The sequence below is a fragment of the Garra rufa genome, chromosome 12 (assembly GCF_049309525.1).
Source record: "Garra rufa chromosome 12, GarRuf1.0, whole genome shotgun sequence".
NCBI lineage: Eukaryota > Metazoa > Chordata > Actinopteri > Cypriniformes > Cyprinidae > Garra > Garra rufa.
Genome location: NC_133372.1, coordinates 4712533 through 4731433, shown reverse-complemented (window position 1 = coordinate 4731433; position 18901 = coordinate 4712533). Strand labels below are relative to the sequence as shown.

The 18901-nt window shown below is 35.0% G+C and overlaps 2 protein-coding genes across 2 annotated transcripts in view; one reads left to right on the top strand and one right to left on the bottom strand.

Annotated features, from left to right (window-relative positions):
- Positions 1 to 530: 530 nt before the first annotated feature.
- Positions 531 to 14639, top strand: LOC141346673 (leucine-rich repeat-containing protein 41-like). The gene is made up of 10 exons (XM_073851605.1): positions 531 to 662; positions 834 to 920; positions 1108 to 1178; positions 5675 to 6371; positions 9810 to 10037; positions 10208 to 10354; positions 11425 to 11523; positions 11613 to 11741; positions 12250 to 12322; positions 14163 to 14639. The coding sequence occupies exons 1-10, from the start codon at positions 575 to 577 to the stop codon at positions 14380 to 14382; spliced, it is 1839 nt and encodes a 612-aa protein (XP_073707706.1). The 5' UTR covers positions 531 to 574; the 3' UTR covers positions 14383 to 14639.
- The window catches only part of rad54l (RAD54 like), a 17443-nt gene continuing 13000 nt past the window's right edge, over positions 14459 to 18901 (bottom strand). The window contains exon 18 of the mRNA XM_073851606.1: positions 14459 to 14848. Within this exon, the coding sequence (XP_073707707.1) occupies positions 14647 to 14848 (202 nt within the window). The 3' untranslated portion in view covers positions 14459 to 14646. The remainder of the gene's footprint in view (positions 14849 to 18901) is intronic.

The window sequence follows — 18901 nt, the reverse complement described above, 5'->3', positions numbered from 1 at the left end:
ACTTGACAGTGTCTCTTGGATGTTTTCTTCCCACTAGTCTAAAACCAACCAACAAAAGTCCAAAAAATATCAAATTTGACAGGTGTATGAAAAAAAGCATTTTTTGCCTGCAGTGTCTCCCCTTAATTTATTATTCAGATGTACGTTAATAAATATATAAATTATAAAATTGGTTGTCACGTGGTATCTGTTTCTTTTCTCAGCGCGGGCAGATTGGACCAATCGCGTTCGAGAGTGATTGCTGGATACGAGTTTTAAATTTCATTCTATAGCGATTTACGATAACGGTTTTAGATTTTTCTATCAGGTAATAGTTTATTCCAATACATACATGTAAAAGACTACACGGTGTTGTGTATAAATATCCCAAATGAGCTAAAAAAAATTAGGATACAATGTACCTCAGGTTTTTTGAGCCGCCGAGCGCCCCCTGGGTCAATTACAACGTTTGTTGTCGGATTTTTTTTCCAATATATTTTTATTTCGGAAGCATATGACGGAAGCACAACATCAAAAATGTGCAAAGCACACGCTGCTGTGTAAGAAAACACTTGAGCTCGTTTCTAGTGCAAAAATGGGAACTTCAGATGCAAGCTCGTTAGTGCGGATGTGCATCGTCAAAGTTGCTCAAAACATGGATGTGTTGGAAAAGAAGGTTTCGAGTGAGTTTTACTTTCAGGGAAATTATTTTAATTCCGCGTTAATTCCAAAATTAAGACCTGATATGTAATTTAACAAAATTTACAACTTAATTTCAGTTTATGGACATAAAGAACGTGATGGAAAACATTTATTTGAAAAAATGTCTAATATTTACATCTTTTTTGTTGTAGGTCTGCCTGTGTCTCTCCTGAAAGACTTACTGCCACATCTAAACATTTATTATCTGGACAGAATTGAAACTGCTGCTGCCACCAAAGGTATGCACACAAAAGAGCATTTAATGAATCAATGTCAATCAATCTCTGGTTCATTAACATTTATCAGATCTAGTTTATGCCAGCTTAATATTGTTTTCATTTTGTCTGTATGTGTGTAAAAGTTAGAAATAAAATGCTTAAATACTTGTCAGTATATTAATGACATCTAATACCTGAATTTTTTTAGGCATCTCCACCTCTGTAATTTGGGCAGCAATATGGAGAGATTTGGATCAGATGTGGCGCTGGAAATTAAAGGTTCGTTGTATTTCATATAATCATCTCTGATAAATGATTGTTTGATGAACGTGCTTAGAATATCAGGATACTGTCATCATACAGTGCATTTATTTTTTTAAATTATTTTTTTATTACTTTATTTTGTATATTTTGTTTTATTTAATTTTATTCTGACTTTCTATAGCAAACTATCCAGTCACATTCTTTATAAGTGCACAACTTACATGGCCAATACACGTTTATTTTAATTTAATTTTTAATTTGAAATTTTTTGGTGTAATGCTTTATTTGTATTATTTTATTGAATTTTTGTTTGTGTAGAATCTTTGAAAATGTTATTTTGTTGTTATTTTATTCTGGCTTTTTAGAGCAAACTACTAAATCTAATTCTTTATTTAAATGCATAGGACAAGATGGAAATAGTCCCCTGATTTTACTTTATAAGTAACATGAGTAATAAACTTTTTTTTTATTTTATTTTGTTTTGTTTTATTATTTTTGTGTTTTATTTTTTTGTAGGGCTGCAACAACGAATCGATAAAATCGATAAAAATCGATTACTAAAAGAGTTGGCAACGAATTTCATAATCGATTCGTTGTGTCGCGCGACGCAGACACATTTGGTTGTTATTATATATATTAAAAAAAAATTGAGCGCAGAGCGGAGTGGACACATTCGGTCTCTCTCCCGCACTGATGCCAGCAGAGTTCGGCACCTAAGCTGTGTTTCCATCCAAAAATGCGAATTTAACTTATGCGCAAAACTGGAACATTTGAGCATAAAGCACCGTTTCTACATTATATATATATGCTGCCCCGATTTATATCAAACATGTTTGATATTTAAGCCTACTTTGGCTAGCCTACTTTCACAGCAGCCAATGCTCGATCGCAAAACAGCTGCTGTACGGGTCGTTGGATAGTGGAGATGGAGAAAACTACTTCAATAGTTTTTGTAACACTGTCTGTCTGTATAATGTGTCGAAAACATACCACAACCGTAAGGAGAAATCGAAAGGTGAAATCGTCTCAGTTTTGAATAGGGCTGTGACGCGGCACGTTGTTTTTTTATATATAGCCTACACCTCAGTCAGCGAACAAGCAGCCTAAAAACGCTAAAATAAATCAAAGAAATAATATATTTAATTAAGAAAGTAGCCTAAGAATATTAAATAGGCTATTAAACAAACATTCCTTGTAAAAATGTCCGACAGCTCATCAATTTTTGGCCGACTGAATTTCCAGTCCGACTGTCTTTTTTTCTCTTTCTCTTCCTCATTACACAGCTGCTGTTTTTAATAGCAAAGTGATTACATTTATTTTCGTTTCTTTAGTTTATAAAGTTAATTTAGAGATATATTTGGAACACTTTTTGTTTGTTAAATTCAAGTTTTTGTTTTTTAAAGTTATGACCTAGCAAACAGCGGCAGACAGATCAATAGCCTGCTCAAGTCATCGCGATTTAAATTAAAATCCATTGATATAAAAAACTTAAAACATATCACAATATTAGTTTAATCATTCAATCAAGATAAGTCCAAAGTTTGTGCGGAGAGAAGCGCGCTTTGCAGGACATGGAGACGCCAGTGCAATGTGGAATTTCTTTTTTGCTCATAAAGGTAAGAGTAATTTACCACCCGGGCCGGTACTGTAAAGGGTCTACCTTAGTTCGTGTGTACTCACAGTATCAACAAAATGTGCTCTTAAAGAAAACAAACAGAATACGCTTGATATCTTTGGTTTAAACAGGAGCGCTTCACAATAATTAACCGAAACCCAGGTACACTGTAATTGCCTCACAAACACAATATCTAAATTATTATTTTACTATAAAACGAAATAATTAAAATCGAAAACAAAACTCTTTCATTAGCTAATCCATAAAGATGCATTAGGCATTAATGAGCAGATGGCAGGATCTTCAATTTCATCTTTGCAACACTGAATCAGAAAATACTAGTTTATTAATAAGTAATTCGAATATTTTCTTAATTTTTGCCTTGACACATTCATGGTAATTACTTTTGCTGGGGCTTTGAGGCCAGTTTTGCGTGCATTTGAATGCGGAACTCTTCCAGCTGGTCGCTGCTGATGGCAGGACACTAAACACCGCCATGGCAGAATGAATGTAGCAGAAAGTTAGTCAAGTTATCCCGTTCCAGCGTGCAAAGTCACATGACTTTTTTAATGCGCACTGAGGAATTTAATTTGAGAGGCTTCTTGATGGGAAATGCATCATGTAAACCACAGCAAGCCGCTGTCTTGACGGATAGTATTTTTAGTTTATTTAGTCTATATATTTGGCAGATGTAAAGCATACATGTGTATGTTTTTTGTGTTAGTCCATTTTTATTTTATTATTATTATTATAACAGTTCAAGGAGCAACATGTTCGTGCACTTTCTAAAGATTTTAGTTCTGTTTTTGAATAAAGGGTTGTAAATCCCTTGTTTTTTTTTAAATATCCGATTCATCGATTAATCGAAAAAATAATCGACAGATTAATCGATTATTAAAATAATCGTTAGTTGCAGCCCTAATTTTTTGTTTAAAGATTAAACTACTAAGTCGAAATACTTATAAGTAACATGGGTAATAAGCTTTTTGTTTTATTTTATTTAAAAAAAAAATCTTATTTTTTTTTGTTTTATTATTTTTGTGTATTATTATTTATTTTTATTTTTTTTAGATTTTTAAGTCAAAATGCTTATAAGTAACAGGGGTAATAAACTATTTTATTTCATTCATTAATTCAGTCAGATTCCTTATAAGTACAACTTACACGGACAATAATTTTTTTTTCATTATTTTTGTGTATTTCAGTTTTTTTTTAGATTAAACTATTAAGTCAAAGTACTTGGGTAATAAACAACTTTATTTCATTTAATTTTGTTTTATTCTTTTGTGTATTATTTTATTTCATTTAATTCTGGGTTTTTAGAGCAAACTGCTAAGCAAATTCCTTATAAGTGCAACTTACATAGGCAGCAAACCCATGTACATTTTATATTTGATTATTTTTTGTTTGGTTTTGTTTTTATTATTTTTGCATATTTTTTATTTATTTATTTTATCACGTTAGTTTTTTTTTTAGATCAAACTACTAAGTCAAAATACTTGTAAGTAACATGGGTAATAAACAATTTTATTCAATTTAATTTTGTTTTATTATTTTTTTTAATTCTGGGTTTTCAGAGCAAACTACTAAGTCAAAATCCCTACAAATGCAACATACATAGGCAATAAACCCATGTAAATTTTATTTTATTTTATATTTGATTTTTTTGTGTATTTTTTATTCTGTGTATTTATTTTTTTTAATATATATATATATATATATATATATATATATATATATATATATATTTATTTATTTATTTAGATCAAACTACTAATATTACTAATACTTATAAGTAACATCATGGGTAATAAACAATTTTATTTCATCTTATTTTTGTGTATTATTTTTTATTTTATTTATTTATTTAGTTTTTATTGTATTTATTTGTTTTATTCTGTGAGCAAGTGCACTAAACATGAAATCTGGTTCACTAAAAATAGTTTTTTGTGTGTGTATTTTTTTTTATTTATTAATTTTATTATTTTATTTATTCAGTTTTTTTTAGACCAAACTGCTAAGTCAAAATACTTAAAAGTAACATGGGTAATAGACAATTTTATTTCATCTTATTTTGTTTTATTATTTTGTCAAATTCCTTATAAGTACAACTTACATGGGCAATAAACCCATGTACATTTTATTTATATATAAAATAAAATCACAAAAATAGTAAAACAATATATATATATATATATATAATTTTTTTTATTTATTTATTGTTTTACTATTTTTGTGATTTTATTTTATTTTATTCTGTGAGCATGTGCACTAAACCTGAAATCTGGTTCACTAAAAATAGTTTTTTGTGTGTGTATTTTTTTTTTAATTAATTTTATTATTATTATTATATATATTTTTTAGACCAAATAAGGAAGATTTTTATTAATCACAAACAAGTATAATCAATGTGACTATAGCCATTTATGCATCAAGTTATTTCACTATTATAATCATGCATTGCCTATGTGAAAGGAGGCCTACTTTAGAAAAAAGGTATCCATCTGGAATGTGCAGACACTCCTCATATGCTTAAGCTGCACATCCTTGGTTTGACCTTAGACGCAAGCTATAGGAGGGGGGCTCCTCCTTAATTAAGCTGCACATTCCTGGTTTGACCTTAAAGGAACACTCCACTTTTTTTGGAAATAGGCTCATTCTCCAACTCCCCCCGAGTTAATAAGTTGATTTTTATTGTTTTGAAATACATTCAGCCGTTCTCCTGTTTTCATTTTTCACAGGGTGATCAAAGGGTGATCAAATATTTATTGGCCTCACTGTATATATATAAATATATATTTATTTATTTTTTGTTGTGCTATTTTTGTTATTTTATTTTACTGTATTTTGTGAGCGAGTGCAGTAAACCTGAAATCTGGTTTACTATTTTTTCCAGTCAACACTGCCTGATCAAGACTCGAAGCAGAGATGTCTGGAAAGGCTCTTTCACATGGTCCTGTTCACTCAGGTCAGACGGAGAGGATCCTACATTTCCGACCTCAGCGATTCTTCCATTTTCTTTATGACCGTAAAGCATGTCCAAGTCCTTACTCTCCACACCTCAAACAAAAACATCTGCAGGCTTGCATCCGGGGACCTGCGGCCCGTCCTGAGCAGCCTAGAAAAGGGAGTGACAACCCTCAAACTACTGGATGTGAAATCACTGTTCAAACACGGACGCAAGCACATGTTGTACGTCATCCACCGGCTCCTGGATCACGGCTCTGTTAGAGAAGTGGTTCTGAGAAGAAATCCAGATTCATCTTTTCTGAACTGGCTCACATCCAGACGCAGAGGTCCGCAGATAACGGTGTCCACCGCACCAGAGACGTCCCACGCTGATGGCCATCGTTCAGTAGTAGATGATTTAGAACCGGAGGAGCCTGCTGCCAAACGTCTCGCTTTAGACGTGGATGAAAACCCAGAGGTTTTGTGCCGTGAGTTTTCGTCCTCAAGCAGCCCTGCTGACCGCTGTCCTGAAGGTCAGATCCACTCATTCGACTTTGAAGTGTCCAAATGTGAAATCCTGACTGCAGTGTCACATATGCTGCCTACATGGTTGTGTCTTCACACACTACATCTTCACAGTGGCTGTAAGTACATGTTAATAAATAAAAATAAACTTTAGTTTTTGTAGGGTTGCAAAAATGTGGAAAATTTCAAGTACACTTTGGAAACTTTCCAGGATTTTCATGGGATTTTTGGAAAGTTTCGGAAAAATTTAATGGAAAATTTCCACCCCTTTGCAACCCTAGTTTTTTGTAAAAGTATAAGGGCCCGATCACACCGAACGCGTCTTTTAGTTCTTAAAACGCGAGGCGCACAGCACTGCCTTTTTTTGGTGACTTTTAATAAAATAGCAGTGTGCTGCGGTTTTTTATGTTGCTAAGCAATGACCAAAACAGCTGTCCTGTCATTCAAATCAAAGGATTATAGCGTGACCGTTCTAAAATCTTATGCTGCGTCCCAACTCGCATACTATCCGTCTTAAATAGTATTCGAAAATAGAATTAGTATGTCCCAAATCGTAGTATGTTTAAAAAAGTATTCCAAAGATTCCCAGATTGTCTACTACTTAACTTCGGAATTCGAAGTGCGGATCAATGCACACTCTAACGGCTAATATTGCCCACAACACATTGTGCGGCGAACGAGGATTCGATTAGAACTACAAACACGCTTAAATAGTGTTAAAAAAAACTACAAACATGGAGGATATGCGCGACCAACGGGCAGCTAGAGAAAGGGGTTTGAGTGATAAATAATCAATGTGTAACCTGATAAAAAATATTTTTTAAATGTTATCCGCGTTATATTTCATGTGCAGCAACATTATGAACTTTTATAATGATAGGTTTGGTCATTAACGTTTAAATGCATAATTATGCAAACACAAGAGCAGAGTTCTCGGCATGAAATACTCAACGTGCCTCTTCATTTGTCTCTAATACGGTAGGAAATTAAACGAAATGTTGATAATGTTAACTGTGATAATTGACAGGGGCAGTTTAAACAGTGACAGGATTCAGGTAACTAAGCAACAGAGCGTCCGTTAAAGAAGCAGTTATGACGAAGTAGTATGTCCCAAAGCTTGCCTACTATTCTGCTACATACTCAAAAGTATGTACTTTTTCTTCACAAAAAGAGTACATACTTTTAGGGCATAGTATAAGTAGGCGAATTGGGACGCAGCGTTAGTTTTTTTGCTGTTAATTAAACTGTCAAATTAGCAGAAACCCTAAAAAATACAGCTATGGGTTACCCACAAGAGACACCTAAGGTTTCTCCTTCATTTCTTGCAGTCTCCGGACTTTTTAAGCAACGGTAAACTTTCGTCTCCACAACAGAAGGCCCGCCTCTCCATTCATTCGATTGGACAATGGAAAAGAACGCGAATGACGTCGGGCGTTTTTTCCGCTCAGAGTTGATTTTTTTTCAACTTCAGGCGCTCAGCGCTTCTGCAAAAACGCGAGGCGCAGCAGGCGGCGAAAACACGAGGCGCCTAGGGCGCATAAGCAGTGCGCAGAACGCTCACTGCCAACAGAAAACCATTCAAAAGAATCGCCTCCAACTGCAAAAATGCGTTCGGTGTAATCGGGGCCTAACTCAGTTCCTCCCAATTCCGCTTGTTTAGGGGTGCCCCCTTTCTCCTCTCCTGTTCGCGTTGGCCATTGAGCCCCTCGCTGAATCAGTTCGCACCGATCCAAGTATCCACGGCCTTAATATTATAGATATAACTGAAAAAATGTTGTTATTTGCAGACGACGTACTCTTGTTTATTACCCAGCCTCAATTAAGCCTTCCTGCTCTTTTGGACAAAATTAACTATTTTGGGTCATTTTCTGGTTACAGGATCAACTGGACCAAAAGTGAGTTGATGCCTGTTGGCTTAAACGATCTATCCCTGATACAACATTTACCATTTAAAATTTCATCTCAGACTTTCACTTATCTTGGGATTCAAATCACTAAAGAATTCTCATCTCATCTCTCATCTCATCTCAACTCTTTTCCGAGCCAATAACCCCCCTCTTGTACCCTATTTCAATGATTGGGAGGATCAATACAATTAAAATGATATTCCTTCCTCAACTGCGTTACCTCTTTCAATGCCTTCCTTCCAGTGTTTTTTCCCAAGTCCTGTTTTAAGAGTCTTGATTCTGTTATTCTCTCCTTTATTTGGGATTATAAACGTCACAGAATTAAAAAGGCTTACCTTTGTAAACTGAAACAAGCTGGTGGGCTTGCTCTCCCTACCCTCTGTTTCTATTACTGGGCCTCTAATATTAGAATAATTTCGTTGTGGTTAGATAACTTGGCCGAGTCCCCCCGCTGGCTTCAAATGGAGCGGCAGCATTGCTACCCATACAGTTTGAGTGCGGTTGTCCTGTCTCCAGTGGCTCTAGATACAAGTGTCTACCGTGGAAGCATCACTATACATAGTACAATTAGAATCTGGAAGCAAATTAGGGCACACTTTGGGATCAGTCAGCTCTCTTTTCTGCTCCCAATTTTTGGGAATCCTTCATTCCGGCCGTCCCAACTGGATAAAGTATTCTCGCAGTGGAAAGACTTGGGTATTTGCACAATCGGTGACCTTTACCTGAACAGAACCTTTGCTTCATTCTCCCAGCTATGCGATAAATTTCAACTCCCTCGGAACAACCTCTTTAGGTTTATGCAAACCAGAGACTATGTACGCACCCACCTACCTTCGTATGTAAGTGCTTCCCCCTCACTCCTAGATAGGTGCCTCCTTCAAAATAGAAAAGTGTCACACTTTTATGAGTCACTACTAACCCTCCAACCTCCCTCTATGTCTGCAAATAAAACTGCATGGGAAAATGAGTTTGGAACGCAATCCGATGGGATTTTATTTTATTTTATTTTATTTTGACTTTTAGAGCAAACTACTAGGTTCAATTAAAGAAATTAACACTTTTATTGCACAAAGATGCATTATATTGATCAATTTCTTTAATTTAATTTTATATTATTTTAATTTGTGTATTTTATTTAATATTTTATTCTGACATTTTAGAGCGAACTACTAGGTTCAATTCCTTGATTTTTATTTTATTTTATTTTTTTACTTTTATTCAGCAAGGATGCGTTATATTGATCAAAATATATTTCATTTTATTTTTTGTTGTTGTTATTATTTATTTACTTTTATTCAGTAAGGACTCATTATATTGATCAAAAATGAAAGTAAAGACATGTATAATGTTACAAAGGATTTCTGTTTCAAATAAACTTGAAACATGAACTTGGAAAAAAAAAGATCAAGCTTTCCACAACTGAATAACATTATTAAAATGCAACTGTTTTCAACATTAATAATAATCAGAAATGTTTATTGAGCAGCAAATCAGCATATTAGACTTCTTTCACAAAAATAAATTGTACAGACCCCAAATTTATATAGTTTTATTATTATTATTATTATTAAATACTTATTGGAATTATTTAATTTTGACATTTCTGAATGCAGGGTGGTGTGAAGTGATGATGTGTGTTTGTGTGTGCAGGGCTGATCAGTGAGCAGGAGATGTCAGAGTTGGTGGAGTCTCTCAGACGGTTGTTTCTGAATCCCGGCTGTTCTCTGACGGATCTCAGTATAAGCCACGTTAGCGATCTCACACACTTGATGAGCTTGCTGAGAGCCTGTCCGACCCTACAGAGACTGTGTCTGGAGATCTGTGCCTTTGCCAACAGAAATGCATTGAGACAGCAGCCGCATTTTGCCAAAAACAAAGGTGATGATCTCCTGAGCTCAATTTTTTTTCTTCAAGTCTATGTGAATTAAGCAGTTGGATTAGAATTTGTTCAATTTTTCAATTTTCAAATTAATTCGCTGTAACATTCCACTGTGTAATGGTATAAAATTCAGATTGATGTCATTTTTTTCTTTCTTTGTTATCTGCAGAGCTGTGTCTGGAAAAGCTGACGGTCAGATCCACCGGTCCAATGACAGTGGCGTGTTTTCTGCCGGTTCTGACGTCGGCTCCAAAACTCAGCAGCCTTCATTTCACAGGAATCCATCTGTCACAGCAGTTTTTTCACACATTATCAGGTACTCCAACAAATAATCAGTTCCTGGTTTAGCCAGACATTTTTACACAAGACCAACATTCCTTTGTCACCCTTGTGAAAACCAAGTGCACTTAAGCATAAAAGAGTAAAAGAGTGCTTACTACGGAGACAACATACTTGAAGACAATATACTGAAATGTGAACTAAAATTTAGGGATGCACCGGATGTTCGGCTATTATCCGGCCGAAAATAGCAAAAAAAGCTACTGAAATGTATGTTTTTTTTAGACATAATTGCATGAAAATTGCAGTGAACATGCATTATAGTCCAAATTTATATTAAATGCAATTAGTTTAACAAGTGTGAATGTACTAACAGTCATTTATGGTAAACTAAAATATACTTCAGTGTAATTTCTTTAGAAATCTGCATTTAAATCTATTTTTATTTAGTTAGTTACATTTGTAAAAAAAAATTGAAATTAAGTTACTTTCATTTAATATTAACATATTTTAAATATTCTAAATTGCAGATTATTTTAAATATATTGACATTAAATGTAATATTGAGTAACATATATATATATATATATATATATATGTATGTGTGTGTGTGTGTGTGTGTGTGTGTATATATATATATATACACACATACATGCATACATATATGTAGTCAAATATAAATATGCTTTATGTTTGTCAACGCGTCAAAATAAATGTACCTCTTTAAAGCAGGAAACTGAAGTAATTTTTTAGATTTTACATTATTTCAGTTTACTTTTTGAAATTGCTCTTAATTATATTAAGAATAATATTTATAAACACTTAAAAATGTACTTAAGTGGCATTTTTTTAATTCATAAATTTAAATATATATGTTCAAATTCAATACAATTAAGTGCACTTCTTTTTCACATGTATTTCTGAGATATTGAAGAGTACATCATACTCATTAAATAATGGAGGAATTATTCTCTTACCTGTCCCAAATGATAAATCTTTTAATCTAGTGTTTGAATATGATCAGTTATTTCTGTTTTATTATGTGTAAATGTAAATGGCTATTAAGATAAAAAACTACAGTTTATATTTGGTATTTTTTGCCCATAGGATCTAATCCAACCCTCAAGGTATTAAAGCTGGAAGACATAAACTTATCAGACTATCATCAGGAGATTCTTCAGTTTCTGGGATGTTTTGTGTTAGAAGGTCAGCATAATACTGCACTACACAGAAAAAACAGCAACACTAAGTCTTGAAATGAATGGCTAATGTTTGTACTGTTATTTGAATCTCAGAGCTGTCCTTTAGAGACTGCAGGCTGCTGGATAAGTGTGTGGTAAAGAAGGATTTCCTGCTGCCATTTGTAGAAGCACTGAAAGGAATCTCCTCCCTCCGAACCCTGAAGCTGGCCCAGAATCGCCTCGGTGAGACCAAACTCACTCTGTAGAAAAACTACTGTTTTCAACTTTAATAATCACGAAAAGTTTCTTGAGCAGCAAAACAGCATATTAGAATGATCTCTGAAGGATCATGTAACACTGAATGAGGCTGAAAATGACTTTGACCACAGAAATAAATAACATTTTACAATATATTCACACATTTCACATTCCAATATTTCACAATATTATTGCATTCTACTGACTTTTTAATAGTAGTGTATATACTGTTATGATTTGAGTTTAAATTGATTTTAACGCATGACAGAATTTACATTTTTATGAACTATTAACATGATTTACTTCAGCTGAACATGTTTTGATGCTCATGTTCTTTTTCTGTAAATCGCTGTGTGAGCAACAGACTGAAATATGTAAATTGTTGAAGAAAAGTCACAAAAAAACATCTTATTGTGTTTCATGAAAGAAAAATATTGTGTTTGGAATGACTCAACAGGGAATAAATATGACAAATCTGTTTTTCTTCCTCCAGCAACGGGTGCCATAGAGATGGCTGAATTATTCTCAGGATCCCACCCAAGCAAAATCACAAAACTAGACCTTAGGTAATGCTTCTTTCATACACACTCACTGTTGTTAAAGGCTTAGTCCACCCAAAACTGAAAATTAGCCCATGATTTACTTTATTTTTTTTTCACGTTTTGTTTTGTTGCAGCATTATGATAAACTGCTTTAAATTAGTTTTTGCCCACATAAACTTACACTCCATACACCATAATAATGACAAAGCAAAAACCAGATTTGCAAATTTTACAAATTTATTAAAAATAAAACACTGAAATAAGTACGTTGCATAAGTATTCATACCCTTAACTCAGTACATAGTTGAAGCACCTTTACAGCCTCAAGTCTTTTTGGGTATGATGTGACAAGCTTTGCACATCTGCATTTGGCAATTATCTGCCATTCTTTGCCTCACCTTTTCACCTCTCAAGCTCTTTCAGCTTGGATGGGGGCTGGCAGACATTTTCTCAAGTCCTAGTTGTTCCAGTCCTCTTCCATTATGGATAATGGAGGCTACATGCTTCTGTGAACCTTCAATGCAGCAGATTTTTTTCTGAACTCTTCCCTAGATCATTGCCTTAACGCAAGTCAGTCACTGAGCTCTACAGACAGTTATCTTGACCTCAGGACTTGGTTTTTGCTCTGATATGCATTTTCAGCTGTTAGACCTTTTCTGAGAGGTGTGTGCCTTTCTAAATCAAAGTCATTCAAATGAATTTGCCACAGTTTAACTCCACTCAAAGTGTAATAACATCTAGAAGCAATATGAATGCTCCTGAGCTAAATTTCGAGTGTCCCAGAAAAGGGTATGAATACTTATGCAACAGGATCTTTTCAGTTTTTTTTAATACATTTGCACAAATGTTAAAAACCTATTTTGTGAATAAAGGCCTCCTGTAGTGAATTAATGTTTTTGTATGAAAAATATCCATATTTAAAACATAAGAATCACTTTAAATTAGCTTGCACCAACTGGTTGTACACGAAAGCAGCTCTTGGCAGATTGCACATGCAAAACTAATCAATCAGGATTTGTACATTGGTTTCACGAGATTCACCAGTGCATATGCAACATTGAAGTCTTGCGCAATCCAACTGGAGCTGCTTTCTTAAGCTTTTAAGCTGATTCTTATTTTTCTTACACAAATGCATCAATTCGCCAAAGGAGGCCTTTATTCACCCGCCTCCAGAGCTGTGTGAGGCAATTTTTATTATAGATGGATGCGCTTTATTCTTTTGGACTGGTGAAGCGAAACACCCGCTATGCCATTCTATAGCTTGGAAATGCCTGGATAATTTTTAATATAACTCCAATTGGATTCGTCTGAAAGAAGGAAGTCGTATACACCTAGGATGCCTGGAAGATTAGTAAATCATGGGTTAATTTTCATTTTTGAGTGAACTAACCATTTAAATGTGTCTGGAGCTGTTCAGAGAGTAAAGCTCAGCTCTCTAAAATCAGCAACAGCACACACAAAATGAAAGACGAACAAGGAAGTTTCATCCAAGATTCAAACCAAGCAAAAAAATCTCACTTTACATTACAGTGCTGTTACTATATAGTGCTCATGTTGTAATACATGCATAAACTTGAATAAAAATGTGTGCATAATTTGCGAAGAAGCTTTTAAATACACTTTTAACAAAAATTGTAAATATTATCTATCATATTAGTCAGTTGCCGTGGACAGTAATTATTGATATAATTAGTTTAGTTCTAATGAACATAACCTTAATGTACTTATTTTGTTTATATAGTATTATTACAATTTTTTTGGTAATGATTATATTAGTCAGTTGCCTTGGACATTAATTACTAATTAATAAAAGTTAGCTTTTTGGGTGAACCAACCATTTAAATAAATGTAATCTTTCTTACAGCTCAAATTTTATTCTTCCTGCTGAACTGCTGGAGTTTGCGCAGCTGGTGGAAACATACAAGCCTGTTCAGCGACTCACACTAGACCTGTGCTCTAATCCACTGGATCGTGACCCTGAGGTCAAAGGTCAAGCACTGCGAAAGCTCATCCCGTACTTTAACATATTAACAGATAATTGGGATTCGAGGTCAACTTTGGCAGATCATATAAGTGTGATGTGACAAACGCTTCAAGCTGCCCTTTTAAAACACATTTGCAAATGTGACCATGATAATAAACAACCAGCAACATCTTGGGTATAATTATACTTTTTATAACACAGATTGAGATACTTATTAAACGTTTATAATGTTTACAAAATATATACAATGAAAACAACTGAAAAAATCAGTGCACTAGTGATGGAAAAGTTTCGGTTTACATCAGTGCTGATATCAGTTTCACGGTGTTCAGCATTGATGATCTGGTGTTTTGACTCATGATGCTCAGACGACTCCTCTCTGGTCCTCATGTGAGCGCTGGTGAAAGACGAACGAGACGGCAGCGTCCCAGGACGCCTGCAGCACCGGGTCTCTCAGGCCTCTTTTATCCGAACAGTGATGCCAGTTGGACAGATCACAAGTGCAGTCTGAATCATCTGGAGGAGGACGAACCTGGCGACTGTTTATACAACGTCTGCAGCGAAACCTGACGGCACAAAAAATTATTTGAATGATCCTGCCTCCTTAGAGAACACCACTGTGCATCTTAAAATTCTAAGGCCTAATATTAGCTAATTTGATGAGTTCAAAAATATCAAAAAGGTTCTATAATGTAGTTTTTTTTTTTATTACACATACAGCATACACTACCCGTCTAAAAATGTTTTTAAAGAAGTCTTCTCACGAAGCCTGCATTTTTTTTATTCAAAGAACAGCAATAAAATAAAATAACTGTTTTCTATTTGAATACATTTTAGAAAGTAATTCATCCCTGTGATTTCAAAGCTGAATTTTCAGCATCATTAGTCACATGATCCATCAGAAATTATTCTAACATTCTGATTTGCTGCTCAAAAAATTAATTTATTATTGAAACTAGCTGAGTATATATTTTTTCATAGAAAAATAGAATAGAAATCTTTTGCAACATTATAAATGTATTAATTTCTATAGTATATGTTACAAAAAGCTTATTTCAGATAAATGCTGATTTTTGTATCTCTTCATCAGAGAATCCTGAAAAAAAATTTACCCGTTTTAAATTTTGATGATAATTCTAAAAATGTTTTTTGAGCAGCAAATCAGCATATTAGAATGATTTCTGAAGGATCATGTGACACTGAAGACTAGAGTAATGATGCTGAAAATAAGCTTTGATCACAGAAATAAATTACATTTTAAATAGTAAAAAATATTTCACAATATTACTGATTTTTCTGTATTTTAGATAAAATAAATGCAGGCTTGGTGAGCAGAAAAAACTTCAAAAATGAATTAAAAATCTAACTGTTCAAAAACTTTTGACTGCTCAAAGAAAAGCAGTCAAGTTTCATTGACAAAAAAAGTATTCAAAACATCTTACAGTCAGCAAAGGAGTTGTAGAATATGTTCAAATACTCAGTACAAATATTTAATGTTGAAAAATATGATTTTTTTTTTCCACAAAATCTGTAATTTTTTGTTGTCACTGTTTGGGTGTAGTGAAACACCCATAGATCAAGCAAAAAATAAAATAAAATATGTTTGCATTTTATTTTGTCACTGGTCATAATTCTAACCTTGGAATTAGAATTAGGCATAAAATACTGTCTTCAGAATCATTCCTACAGTACATTTGAAAATGGGCTGAGAATTGAACAAATAGTTGTAATCTGGCTCAGAGGAAAATGTCTTTGGCAGCATTTCTGGTGTTTAAAGGATAATATAAGACTTCTTCACCTCACAAATGTCTGTCAAAAGCTAAAGTGCTACAAAAAGCATAATATCTTGTGAGAGTGTTTCAGACAGAACAAAACAAGCACTTATTTTGGAATCAGAAGTACTGGATTTCAATCTGCAAATATGATGCAGGGCGTTATTTGTGGAATTTGAATGCTTTTTCCTAATCCATAACTGAATCATTTAATCAAAAATCATTTAAGGGCAGCATTAGGTTGTAGGATCTCAGCGCGAATCAGACAACTCAGGCGGTTTGATTAGAAGTTTTGAAACACTTCTACAGACCCAAATTCCACAAGAGGCCCAGCATGATAAGACCTCGCCATAAATTTTGTCTTTGAACAACTTGCAACATTAACACACAAGGACACTCGCTGATAACCCGAAGGAAGGAGAATGTCAAATTTGGGGAAAGTAACCAAGATTAATGGTCAAAGAGATGCACATCATGAACATCACATGAGGTAAATCATTAGAGATTTTGGTTGGTGGGCTCCCCCACTCAGGACAGAGACCGAAATTCCTTCTATACCCTTTTAACCTTTTCATTCCTCACAGAACACGTCCTTACGTTCACAGAACGGTCGGAAAACTGCCTTTCCATGTATACACCTAGATGGTGCTAAAAGGACTTATGAGCAACTAATCATTTCTATGCATAACTTCCTATCATTTATGTAACCCACACATTTGTGTATTTATGTTTTAAACACTCGTTGTGTATGTCCTTTTTGATAACTATTGAATAGCTTAATGGTTTATATTTGAGTTTGGTATGCCTGAGCTTGAAATTGCATTCTTAAAATGTTTCTTTAACTCAATTCTTTGTAAAATGTATTAAAGTCTTGTTATAGAAATAACATCTAAATTTAACTCTGCAAAGAGCGGGAAAATTGGGACCATGGGACTGTTAGGTGACATGCTGATTTATGTTTTGGGAGGAGAAATTAGCAGTACCCCGAGTTAGGACAATGTTTAAATTGGTCAAGACACCATTTAGGATGTGTCCAAAAGCTGAGTTTAAATACTCAGGACACCATCAAATTATTCTCTCTTACTTGCTCGCCCTTCTTCGCTGCTGTTTAGCGTTTTTTTAACGCTCCCTGGCCTACATGCCAGCTGCTCCTCTAAAGAAAACATGAGGAGATCGCTACACTTATGTCTTTTACTTGAATTCAGACGCCCGTGCCTGCCTAAACTTCACCTAGCTCACAGCTCCGCATCTTCAGCCAACGCCCAAGACTTCACATCGAACGACCACAGAACTTCCAACCAATCAGCAACCTCGGGAAAACCCCCTTTCTAGAACGACTCGACGAAAGGAATTCCCTTAACACAAAGGCAACGCAAGTACAACCTCCAGATTCTAGCTGAACTGGTGGATTTGATATAAAGTTTAATAGCCTCATTGAGAGACTCAAAACAAGTGTTAAAGGGATAGTTCACCCAAAAATGAAAATCTGCTTACCCCCAGGGCATCCAAGATGTAGCTAGGTGACTTTGTTTCCTCAGAAAAACACAAACGAAGATTTTTTAACAAAAACCGGTGCAGTCTGTCAGCCAAATAATGTGAGTGGATGGGCACCAGACCTTTAAAAGTTAAAAACATGCAGACAAATCCAAATCACACCCTACGACTCGTGACGATACATTGATGTCCTTAGACATGAAATGATCAATTTTTACCTTTGATACACAGCCACTTCCATCTGTCCTGAGCACGAGTTCAGCATCTGGTTCGTTGCATGTGTAGCGTAGAATGGCGTAGAATACGCAAACGCTGGAAGCGATCTGTCGCATGTATACGACACTCATTGTTTACATAGAGCACAGAGATTGTGGGTATAGCGGCTATTCAAAATGGTAATTACTTGCGATTATCCTGATTATTCAAACCGATTTAAAGCTAAGAGATTACGTTTGCTTGCACAAACTCACCCAGGACTTTTCACCGATTTCCCCTCACGGTGTTTGCGTATACTACGCCAGAGCGCGTTCACGTGTAACGAACCAGATGCTAAACTCGTGCTCATGACAGATGGACGTGGCTGTGTATCGAAGGTAAAAAATTATATAAATACTGTTCAGTTTCTCGCAAAACCTGATCGTTTCATGTCTTAGGACAGCGGTTCCCAATTCCAGTACTCGCGACCCACCGCTCTGCACATTTTGTGTGTCTCACGCATCGCTTCCGACGTTTGTTCTATTCCAACGTTACTGCCCTTCGAAGTGGATATCACAGGATATTCCGCCATTATTCATTAGTTCGAAGCGAGTGTATGTGTTCCATTTGAAGGTCATTAAAGCGTGCGAGACGTAAATTTAAAATGCATTTATTTACAGATGCACTTATGTCACACTGCTCTAGTAAGTTTCATCTGTGTGTGAAGACGCTACATGCTGTGACGTAGCGCAAATATGTGAATGAATGTTTCGAAGTATAGTAAGCAGATTTCCCCCGCTTAGGGAGCAGGGAGCAATGAACACTTTGCAGGGACCATGTCAATCGGATCGCAGTTCCTGCACGGACCTCACTTCTAATGAGCTGGTTATCTGAATCAGGTGTGTTAACTAAGAGAGACATGCAAAATGTGCAGAGCGGTGGGGCGCGAGGACTGGAATTGGGAACCGCTGTCTTAGGACATCAATGTATCGTCACGAGTCACAGGGTGTAATTTGGATTTGTCTGTGCATGTTTTTGTTTACTTTTAAAGGTCTGGTGCCCATCCACTCCCATTATATGGCTGACAGACTGCACCGGTTTGAGTTAAAAATCTTAGTTTGTGTTCTACTGAAGAAACAAAGTCACCTACATCTTGGA

What these genes read in the sequence shown, in the direction of transcription:
- LOC141346673 (XM_073851605.1), top strand. Translation starts at nt 575, where the DNA reads ATGGGAACTTCAGATGCAAGCTCGTTAGTGCGGATGTGCATCGTCAAA. An exon ending in GTTTTTTCACACATTATCAG is followed by an intron (nt 10,355 to 11,424) that starts GTACTCCAACAA and finishes TTTTGCCCATAG; the next exon opens with GATCTAATCCAACCCTCAAG. An exon ending in ATCACAAAACTAGACCTTAG is followed by an intron (nt 12,323 to 14,162) that starts GTAATGCTTCTT and finishes TCTTTCTTACAG; the next exon opens with CTCAAATTTTATTCTTCCTG.